At 43.9% G+C, this 11,930-nt stretch overlaps 1 protein-coding gene across 1 annotated transcript; it reads right to left on the minus strand.

Annotated features, from left to right (window-relative positions):
- Positions 1–4,966: 4,966 nt before the first annotated feature.
- stc2 (stanniocalcin 2) lies at positions 4,967–8,893 on the minus strand. The gene is made up of 4 exons (XM_022751999.1): positions 8,755–8,893; positions 6,483–6,625; positions 5,569–5,780; positions 4,967–5,330 (listed from the first exon to the last, which is right to left on the minus strand). The coding sequence occupies exons 1-4, from the start codon at positions 8,891–8,893 to the stop codon at positions 4,967–4,969; spliced, it is 858 nt and encodes a 285-aa protein (XP_022607720.1).
- Between the last annotated feature and the right edge of the window lie 3,037 nt (positions 8,894–11,930).

The following is an 11,930-nucleotide window of genomic DNA, read 5'->3' on the forward strand; positions in this document are numbered from 1 at the left end:
TGAGGGTACTATGACACACGCATGTTTGCGCATTTGAATGTGTGTTCCACCATCTTATATATGCTGCTGTATACTATAGGCCTTTTGAGGCTGGCAGTAACTCAAGCGCTGTGTCAGCATTTTCTTCCCTGGGAGCAACACACTCTGTATTCCCCAGTGAAACTGAACTGTGCTACAACAGGTTCCACTCATTTTATGCTGCTAAACAGGTCGATATGATTAATCAGTACTGAGTAAATAAAATTTTTAGCACCAATTATAGGTAAATAGAAGACATCCATTGCTCAGAGGTCAACAGCAGACAGGAGTGGGGTGCACCCATTAACCCTCGGATGGTTCTTGAATGATTCATCCATGGAACTTAGGCACCCGGTCATTAATTCATTAGTTCACACTGGAGCACAGGGCACACGTTCACAAAGCACCCAGGGCTGACTATCTCAGGTTTCTCTGCTCAGAGGCACAGTCTCTGTGGCTCAGCCTCCTCTCAGATGTGATCTCTGCCACTTCCATATTGATAGAGCTCCGTTGCCATGCCAACCATGCAAGCTGGGAGATTCCTGGTCCAGCCAGCAGCCCATTGTTTGGCCAGGAGGTCATCCATCTCAGACTCGATGTATTGTTACAACAAGATGAGTGTGACACAGCATAATTTCTCCCACACACTGTAGTGCCAGAGAATGTATCACCTCGTGCTCTGTGGCCTTGCTTATCAGCTCCCTGACTGTGGTGTGACACCAACAGTGTGCAGGCGATGGTGTTAGCATAGCTTTGGTATGTAGCTCACACTGCCCTTTCTATCTGTGGGCAGAGTAAATATATATATATGAGAGAGGTGACAAAAGTTATACCAGTCTGTCTTTTCTGTTTAAACAAGCAAAGCTGTGTGGTGGTTTTTAGACATAATTATTGTGCTATATATCAAGTGCATATTAGGTAAGTTGGTATTAAAAAGATCCTCAAGCAAAACTGAAGCAGTAAAGATAAGATGAGATATCCTAACTTTTACTCCCAAATCTGGGTCAAGCTCCAAAATACCCTATGATGATGCAACTTGATAGCGCCTTGCGTTAGACCCTCCCTGCTTCCTAATTACCCATTTCTTTCCCACCCTACATCTTCAGTTTGTAACACAGGCTCAAGTCTCAACCTCAAACTGAGAGAACCCCGATTACATCATGGGGGTATTTGTTTTAAACTAAGCTACATTATATACAAGACACATATAGACGTTATACAACTATTTTCATAGGCTGAGCAGTGCTCCCTGTGATGACCAAACTGAACTTCATCGGTGGAGTGCTCCTTTACTGCAGAAGAAATGCATGTGTTGTTCCTATTAGCTTGTTTGGAGACATACTGTCCTTCTGTGCTTCCTGTAAGAGATAGACAGATAAAAGGAAGCTACGGTACTAAAATATGAGATATCAAATTCTTTCCCTGACTATGCTTTAAAAGAATTTGCAGCTTCAGTTAAGCAACTGAACTCACCCTTATTAAAAATCAGATACTTGCACCTGCTTCCACTATCTGCTTTTATGTCAATAAGCAGAGAGATGTCACCACCCAGTGGTCATTTAGTATCACTACACATCATTGATGATTTGTTAACAGCTGGGGCACTGTGGCAGACTGTGCAGAGGTGCTGATATTACATATATTATATGTATGTGTTATGACATGGCATGTAGCTTTCCTTCATCTCTGTCACACTGTAGACAAATTGGTAAAAATAGAGGACAGGATCTGTGTGTCGAACTCCCATATAAGGTCACTGCAAATGCACCTCAGTGTACTTAACTTGACTCTAGAATAACTTAAATCACCGAAACAACAGTAGTCTACCTTTCAAATCAGAGCCCTGTCTAAATGTTTAGTGAGGTAATGTACACTGTTGGTGACAACTCATAAAAACTGACACCGTGAACCCACCCCAAGCATTGCATACAATCCAGAGCTACTGACGTAAATGTTTAGGCCTTTCAATAGGGAGGATATTTCCAGTCCTTGAAACTTTAAACACAGCCCGTCTTTCACTGTCAGAAAGAGGCGGCAAGTCAAACGAGAATGGGGTGTCTTTTAACCTGTGTGTATACCTGAGATGACCAGGCCCTCTCTGCTAACACGCTCAGAGCTGGTTCAATGTTTCACCTCCCAAAGTTTTGTCTTCTTGTGTAAAATAAGACTGTATCTGTTCACAATTTTAAACCACTTCTTTATAAATGAAAATTATATTGAAGGACACAAGATGTTCAAAATACAGACAAAAATATTTTAATGATAACAAGATACATTTGATTTCATGAGTCCAAAGATATTCATAGGATCATATGCCCAATGTATTACAGGTGAATTACGAACTTCTAGGCCATGTTCTGTATTCTCAACAGTGAAAGCAGAGTCCTTGTGCTTAACAGAGGAAAACACGTAATGTGGCGATAGAGCACTAACAATACAGGAAACATAGTTAGTTTTATTTTCCTCTGAACCGACAAAGAAAAGCCATTCAAGCCACTACATTATTACAAAAAGCCAAATGACAGAGAGCTGAACAGATTGTCACTTTACACACATACAGTACATTCTCAATAGGATTAGCTTATGTCTCGTGCTGGGATGTCACAGGAATCCCAACTTCCACAACAGAATAAAAAAAAAAGCCTGAAAGCCTCACTGATGATTCATACCATTGGAGCTTATAATAGTCTCTAAATGATTGGGAGTAAAAACATTACCTTATTGTAAGTACATCAGGAAAAAACAAAGTGAAAAACCCTAAACTGAGCCACAAAATCTGAGCATGTTTTATTCTCTTTTTGCACCAAGCGCTCCCCAGCATGTGTTGTAATGTGCTCACAAACTGCACTTCCACAGCTAAAGCACGTGACTGGCCTGAAATGGTCAAAAAGCCTGCGTCTGTGACCTAAAGGAGGAAAAGAAGAAGAGTTCTGGGAGAAGTGAAGACTCAGTCACTCATCACATAAAAAAAAAAAAAAAAAAAAAAAGTTGAGTATGTCTCTCTCCTTCTTGCTCCACTCCCCTCTGCTTCGCTGTGTTGCTGGCTCTTGGCTATGGCCCAGAGGAATTCTCTGGTGGCCTCGGTAAATATAACATTTAGAATAACAGCGCCAGAGCCCCCGTGTGTGGACTTAACCCAGTTCCTGGGTCCTCGCTGCGTTGCCTGCGGCTCTGACGGGTAGAATAACAGGCCTTCATGTCTCTCCTGACCTAGGTAAGGGACCAGAGAGGAATAAGGGCTAATTTAGAGGGGCCAGAGATCTGGAGGGTTTCTGTCAAGCCTCTTTCCTGGCCACTGGGACACTGGGAAAAGGTAGCACGGCTCTTCTAAAGAAGGGGCTCAATCTGGTCCTAAGGAGCATGTGGGGATACAGGGCTTGGTGCTGTAGTTGATAAGTAAAACCTGGCTGATTAGAGGGCGACTGATCTGGTAACCTGGTCTCATTTCTCAACCTGCAGAAGTCCAACACAAACTGAAAATCCTCCAAAGTGCAATATCTAAGACTTTTGTGGCTCAACATCATTGTAAAATAGCTCAACATTAAATCTCCCCATGACACAGTATTATCCATTCACTTAAATCACAGAGAAGCGGTCACTGTGGACAATAACAAGTTTAGGCACCTTGATGTGTGTGATTTTTTTCATACATTTAAAAGGACTTCGCATCAAAACTTGACTGGACATCCTCCCCTTCCTGCAGTTCACTGATAGCCGACAGTTAAACGGAAAACCAACTCCAAATAATATATCAAACCAAAGAATATATAACGTCTGACAGTTCAGTTATTATTTGCGAACAAGAACAATGATGTCTCCTGAAGACATTAGTCTGCAATGTCACTGAGACACAGTTTCTGAAGCTCTATTAACAATGAATGTGACACTTTTCGCATCCAAATGAGACACATGTCAGAGTAGCACTAATACATATGAAACAGAAAAGAGTCCATAAAACGGTGTCTGCTATGTTAGTCTCCCATTCATCGCTGCCCAGACAGCTGTGCTTGATGACATCAGAAATCAGTCTTGGCTCTCTTACTTCTAGCTTTATGATCGATACATACAAAGGGTGAAATAACTGTCCATATTCATAGTATTACATTTGCATCCTCTTTAGAGTGGATTTTCACTTTAAGAATGCACAAGTTTGTTGGCTTCGTGGCCATCATGCACTACAATTCATATGTGCCAGAACTGGACTTGAAACCTGTACAATTTGTATTTAATTATCAAGTATCTATAATTATAATACACATTCCCACTTTGAAACAACAAATGGTGTATGTTACATATCTACAGACCAATGTGTGATGGGTGCAATACTGTGAAGAGAACAACAGACAGCACACCATATACTATGTCATCTATAGTATATCAGTATTGCATATTGTAACTATATTTATACATGTTTATATAAATATAGATAAGTATATTTCTATGTACATTTTGATATTTCAACATTGCATAAAGAATAAAATAAATAATACAAATATAATCAAATCTTACAGTAAGTATGATTTGAGAAATGCTATATTAGAGCCAAAATAGTCCTAACAGTTGAAATAATCATGATAATAACAATTATTATTCAATTTAAAAAAATTGTGGCCTACAGTCTGGCATAACATTACAAGCTACACCACAATTACCCTGCAAGTTTACCATGTGGGACTGCTGGAATGACTGGAGAGGGCGGAATAAGGACAGGAAAGGTCGGGACTTGTTTCCTTCTGCTCAGTCTGTCTGGGAATTTGTGTGTGTGGAGAAGTGTGTGTGTGTGTGTGTGCGTGTGTGTGTGTGTGTGTGTGTGTGTGTGTGTGTGTGTGTGTGTGTGTGTGTGTGTGTGTGTGTGTGTGTGTGTGAGCGTGTGGAGGTGTGCATAAGTCTGCAAGTGTGGTTTTTAAATGGTGTAGGGGGGTCAAAATCAGGACAGTCTCCTGCACTTTCACCTCCGGATGTCGGTGGCCTCGGGGTCTTCCTGCTCAGCCACCACGCCGGCTTCTGGACTCTGGCGGCGCGGCCCCTGACTGCGATTACGTGGGTGAGCGTTGAAGCCCGCCTTACCGGCTTTGTCCTTGTCGCCTTGCCGCGGGGGGCGAGGGTGCTCCGGCTCAGGAAGGGAAGGCAAAGGGCGACGGTGGTGTTCGGCGGGAGTCCCGGCAGGGGATGGGGCGAGGGAAGAGCAGAGACTCAGGCTGTCGCACAGAGCCCCCCAGTTCTGCTCGCACTGTAGCCGGACGCTCCGTGTCAGCGCCTCCTTCACCTCCTCTCCGCAGCTCAGGAGAATATTCACCAGCTCCACATATGGACTGGGCAGAGAGAGGCACATTACTCACAAGACGCCTATGATTTAATGTTTGGAAGCACAATTCATCAAGGTCTAGCAAATGACAGCAATAAATGGAATTGTACTATGACTATACATGGAAGAACAGAACAAACTCCAGGGGAGTCCAGGGAGGGTAAACAACCAGAGATAAAAGAGAACGGACAAGCCTGGAGTGAATATATTCACACAAGCTGTCCAAAGTTGAACGAGCCACTCACCCTTTAGGGAAGAGATCTTGGAAATGGATCATCTCCACCATGACGGCCACATTCTCCTTAGCGGCAGAGCACAGGTTGTGTTTGATATAGCACTCTCTCTGGAGCTGGAACACCATCTCCTTAATGGACACACACTTCCTGCTGATACAGCTGAACTTGTGCCGTAGCCCGTGGGCCATACATTTCAGAGCATCCTTGATGAAGGACTTTCCCTACGTAGACACAGAGAAATGACTGTGGAGTGAACTCTCAAGACACAGACCTTTGTTGATGCTGTTGAAACTTGAGGGCTCATGCTTCATAGCCAAAGAAACACTTGTTACTTACACATGATAGTTTTGGTAAATGTCATGCACCTGTTTCAGCAGCGCTGGAGTGTATGTGTGGCTGTGTCAAAGGAAACTTTGTACGAATGCATAACTACGACTCTCCTGACTTCGAATGGGGAGATGAAATTCTGCATGAATGGCAGCAGATCTTGTTATTCTGCTGCTGAAATCGTCTGGATTTGTCTGCCAGAGATGTAAGTTCCTAGTATGTGAGCCTATAGACATATTAAGACCCCAGTCAGGCCTGGCTTGGCAGAGCTTCAGCCTCCACTATGTATGAAAAGGGAGCTAACTGGGCTCATAGCCAGCTGGCTCATGACCCTTGGTCCTAACTGTACATGCATCAGTCCACTGAGAGGGAAGTGAACTTCCCAAGAGAGGAAAACAGATTATGAGACGAGTGTGTGTTTGATTGTGCTTCTAGAAAAAACTGATATGATTTAAGGTATGTAGATAAAAAAGCACAAGTAAACAAATCTGTTCATGGATGACGAGTGTGGAGCAGTGAACCAGTGAAAAGGAGAAGGAATGTTGCCTCCGGTTATACCGTTTTTTTGCAAACAGACAGACAGACTAGTTTAGTACCTGAGAGTCAAATTTGCCAGCGTTGTGCAGGAACGTCATGCAGATTTCCTGTAGCCCTCGTATCTCGCAGGAGTTATTCTCAAAGCACTCAAACACACCACAGCCGACATCCCCTGCACTCACCAGGCAGTGTTGGATCTCAGCTGGAAAGAGAGAACAGGTTAGGGGAGGGACCTTATCATCTGTTCACAGCAGAGACAGCAGCAGATTGTTACAGGCGTGTTGGCAATGAAGACCATACGGCTTGAAGGCACAACTCCACTCTCGCACTGATTGCTGCACGAATCACAAAGCTGATGTGGCGTATAACTATTTCCATAGACACAGGCGGTCGTTCGTGTGCTCACGGCCTAGAGTCTGTTTCGGATACCCTTTGCATGAGAGAGAAAAGGGATGCGGGGCAGGGGGGAAGAAGTCTAATTTCCCAAGCTGAGGGGTTCCTGCAGAGGAACACTTGGTGACAGAGATATTACTGTGTCATTCTGCACCACAATCCATCTGCACTGCCTAGCATTGAGATGGGATGGTGCATTGCAGATACAGCCTTGACTACTTGGGGAGGAAACACAAACGCAGTCATTTCTATTGTCTGTTGATGAAATGTGCATCAACAAGTCTCTCATTAATGCATTAGTAGACAGACTGAAATAACAATATTAAGGGTACATCATTACCTTCAAGAGGGGACACGACAACAGCAATGCAGGCAACAAACTTGTTATATGAATATGTTATATGTTATGTGTCAAATCAGCTCCTACACACTACTGGCTGCCTCTCAAGTGTCATTTCTCTTTACTATAGCCATTAAAGACAGGAATAAAACACATTATACAGAAAAAGAAATTTCCAAGAGAAAGTGAAGGTTTCTCTTTTAAGCCCAAATTGCTGTCTGAGAGCATGCATTATATGACATCTGACCACCAGCAGGGAACCTGTCACATAAACTGCTGCTTGCCCCATGTGACATTGTCGGGAGTGTTTTATTTCTTAGTTAATATGGCAACTTGCAGGTTAGGTTGGGAGCCAACAGGCCGTTTACAGTTTCAGTTTGGCTATGAAAACCCTAACTGTTGACCTAAGTAAAACATAATTACACGCGTGATTTGTCTTGGAGCTGATAAGTGATGGGCGTGAGAAGGTTTTGGTTTTTTTTTTTTTCATTTACTTCAGTTGGAGGTGCGCACCAGCTGCGTAAAAAATGACTTTGTCTTGACCACAGCAAATAAAGGATCAAATGTGACTTATTAGAAATCACGCTTGTCAACAAAGAGCCTCTGTTTTGGGGGGTGGTGGGGGGGCGCAGCAGAAGGGGGAAGGGGCAGAGCTGCTGCGGGGGTTTGTAGGCACTGAGTTGAACTTTAGTGCGCAGGAAAAGTGAGCCGCTGTCAGCAGTGCTTGTTTTGGCATCACGGGAATGTGCTTGGATCGTACGAGCTTGGCCGCAACGTGCATTGAATTACACAGTGGTGTTACCAGGGTCTCTACTGTGAAAACCTGCATTGGAGTTTGTCCCTATTTTTCAGCGTGGAGGCAAGATAACAATTATGCTCTGATACTGTGACACAAGTTCACATGGTGGGTCGCAAGTCATGCTGTGTATGAGAGAAAAATCAGCCAGTGTAAACGGCAAGTTTCAGGGAAAACGCAGCAGCAGCCCAGTGTGGCATTAGTGCTTTATGTTCATTCACAATCACACTTTGTCTTTTCGAGTGTTTAAGAACCATTTCACCAGAGGATTGGTTCAATAAATGAACTCCAGCTCGCCTCCAGCGCTGACCAACCACCACACTACTACAATCATTACTGCTCTACTAACCTGCTTGACCGCATCACCCCAACATTCATCTGCCTACACAACACATGCAAAAGCCGGATTTTTCTTTCCCACTAAAATTGTTAGGGCTACCTATAACGCGCGCACACACGCAGTCTACACCAGCGCACACGCACACCTAGATGCGCTGCCGTATACATTACCTATTACCTTGTGCCATTCTATTAATAGTTTACTAACATATTGAATTTCTGTCTGAGAGTATTTACAGGATATCGTCTTTCTGAGTAATCGAAAAGGGTCACTCATGCAGCGTAGCGCCGGGATTTAAGTGAAAAAACAGCGGCTTGCTCAAACCACCCGGACGTGTTTCTTGCATGGTTTAATTCGCAGCCACAGAAACACGTGCCCGGACAAACCCCACGTAGATGTGTGAGCAGTTGCGCCAACCAAGAATCTCCACATTCTTGTCCCCGCTGACACTTCATTTCTTACCTGTATTCTGCAGGGAGAGACGTCCTTTCTGGCTCGCGGGCTTCTCCGGGGGGCTGTCATGAATATCAGTATTATCCGATCCCACTACTCGCTCCAGCACTGACAAGACCAGCAGAGCCACGGCCAGTTTGACCAACATTGCGTCTCCGAGCGGTGCGCCTCGATTCCCCCAGCAAAGATCCGGCAGTGTGTGTGAGTGAGTGAGTGAGTGAGTGAGTGAGTGTGTGTCTATCTGTCTGTGCGTGTGTGTATGTGTGTGTGTGTGTGCGTGCGTGCGTGTGTGTGTGTGTGTATGAGGGTTCACCTTGGATCAGTGATCGGCGCAGCTGCGGCTTGGTGTCTTATGGGGCAGCTGTGGGACTGAATGCATGAGCTGGAAGGGATGCTGCCTATATTTCTCAGAGCCCCGGGTGTCAATTTGGATGAAGGAGTTAAGCAGGTGTTGTCGGTCGGGGCTTCACAACCAATCAGAGACGCAGACATCCACGTCCAAGGTTTTAGGGGAGTGTCCTGTGAAAGTCCCCTTTTTGCCATAAAACTGACGCTAGAAAGCAATATTCATGAGTGAGTTGACTGTGACAGCTCTTGGATGACCAAGCAATGTTTGACATATCAAATCTGCAAAAGTCAATCAGCTATAATATCCCATATAACCCACAGACGTCCATTAACCCACACAGGGACTATAATAATATTTCAACAGGTCAGATTTGCAAATATTGCAAGATAACTTACAGATCCTGCTTGTTGTTGCACTTGCAGCAGGGAAAAGTCAACAGAAAGTCTGTTTTTGCCATAAAACTGGAGCACGTATTTAGGCTACATGGCTATGTATGAGAGCAGTGGGAGGAACAAGAAATACCAAGCTTGCCAACAGACTGGAGAAAATTGAGGCATATGATGTCCAAGTACTCTACATAAAATAGGCTTAGCTTGTGGATCTACAACCTACTAAGTCATTAATGCAAGGTAGTAATTAAATTAACTATAGCTTCCAAGATGTCTGAAGTCGTTGCTTTCACAGAAAGTGGGTGAAAAGTTATAACAGAGAGTCAATGAAAATGAATGATACAGTACAATCCTGAGATTAGTTTTCTAATAATAACGATACACAGAACTTTGTATAATAGTCTGTTGATATGATATTGATCTTGAGGTTATGCCATAATGACTGTCTTTACAACTGAAAGCTTCTATAAATAGAATGCATTTAATGTTTTTATGGGGAAGTGAATATGAAGAGGTCTGTTACACACTGCCCAGTTTAGTCTGTGACAATGAGGTCTGCTAACCACTACTACAGGGAGTGATCTAAGAATAGAGGACCAACATTGGCAGGGCTGCACATTTGGAGACGTTAGAGGAATCTTTTTCAAGAGCAACACTTGAGGATGCCATGTGGAATAACTGCAAGCAGACTGAGTCTGCAGAAGGAACATAAAGTCTCTGTCTTCGAAATGTTTCCAGTGACCTAATGGTGTTACTACGTTCAGATAAAGGCCTCTATAGGAGCTCGTGCTGCGAGGCGAGCCAGCGCGTCGCTGTGTCCATCTTCACACCAGAGGGCTGCTGGTGGACAGGAGATGGTACTGACGGCAGGAAATGACTGTCAGGGTGCAGGGTGGGCAGCTGCACTTGGGTCCCAAGCCTCTAGGGGGCCCACTGATACTAATTGTGTCTTCATTTTCTTAATTACAACATAGCAATAGAGTAACCTCATTATAATAAGCCCAAGATCCAGCTGTCTAAACTTCCATAGGCCTAACACATAAAAACAAATACATTCATTTTTTCCCCTCTTCACCTAACCTGCATGTCTGAGGATTGTGGGAGCACCTGGAGGAAACCCAGGGTGACATAGACATGACATGCAAACTCCCTCAACCACAACCAGCGGCTTTCTTATCATTGGTGGTTTACTGTTAAAATTCTCAGGTTGGGTGGCAGAATAATGAGGAACAAGGAGGTGGTTTAGTGTCTGTGTGTGAGGGGTGAGGGCCCAACTGAAACCCAGACCCTGAGACAAATACATTACGCCACTGCTCAGGCGCCCCATAAACGAACATGGGGAAACGATTGGTGGTCATATGTGTGTGTGTGTGTGTGTGTGTGTGTGTGTGTGTGTGTGTGTGTGTGTGTGTGTGTGTGTGTGTGTGTGTGTGTGTGTGCGTGCGTTTGCGGTGCGTCGTGTGTGCGTGCTAAGTGCGTGCATGTGTGAGTGTGAAAGACAGACAGAGGAAGAGACAGACAAACAGGCATCTGATTGTGGCCAGCCGAATTTCATAGATCTGTGACTTTGAAATCTGTTTATCATAACATTTCATTTATTTTCATAAAATCCTTTTCATGGGAAGCTCTGGCTCTGTCTGCTGGAAAAACTTTTCAATCCCAAGCTATATTTAGACCATCAATGAAATTAGCCCAGAGCAGGAATTGGACTCCCACTCTAACCTAACCAAAATGACGATCACTTATAGCTCTAAATATAGATAATTATTATCTTGAGACTGCCTGTATCTATCGTTTTAATTGAGGTTTTCACTCAGTGGAATGAATTTTGGAGAAGTCACCACAGCTGAGAAATGGTATTTTGGCCAGGAGATGGTGCAGCGTGGAAAACCTCAACATTTCAATATTCCCATTATATTCTCATGGTGGATGTGGTCGACTTAAATTAAATGAATTTATGATGATCTTGTCCTACTTTTGTGCCTATGATATTACTCTAATGCAAAGTTTTGATTTGATATTAGTCTGGTGTAATCTAAATTTAATATGCCATCACTACAGACCTTGTTCTCCTCAATAATAACAATTAAAAAAAAGTTGTTCCAGTCTGTGTGCCACAAACTGGCTTATGCTTGAGGAGCACAGAGCGGAAATTGCAATGCAGCAGTATTCTCAAAGTCCACTGGATTTACAGCAGGCTCACACAGGAGGGTGTAGTGCACCGGGGCACGCGTCTGGAGATGGGCTTGGTGTGTTTCCAGTTGTACCTATACCACAAACTGGAATCTCCTGCTCAATTCGCGTCTGTTAAACACTACCCACGCTGTGAACACACCCTCGATTTGGCCCAATCAATGTGCTGCAGTGGACCACAGGCTTTAATAGTATGTGTTTCACTGCTGCCTACTGGTGCTGCATTCAAGTCATATGGGAAAAACTACAGGGGG

This window comes from Seriola dumerili, unplaced genomic scaffold (assembly GCF_002260705.1).
Source record: "Seriola dumerili isolate Sdu_G_001 unplaced genomic scaffold, Sdu_1.0 BDQW01000161.1, whole genome shotgun sequence".
NCBI classification, from domain to species: Eukaryota; Metazoa; Chordata; class Actinopteri; order Carangiformes; family Carangidae; genus Seriola; species Seriola dumerili.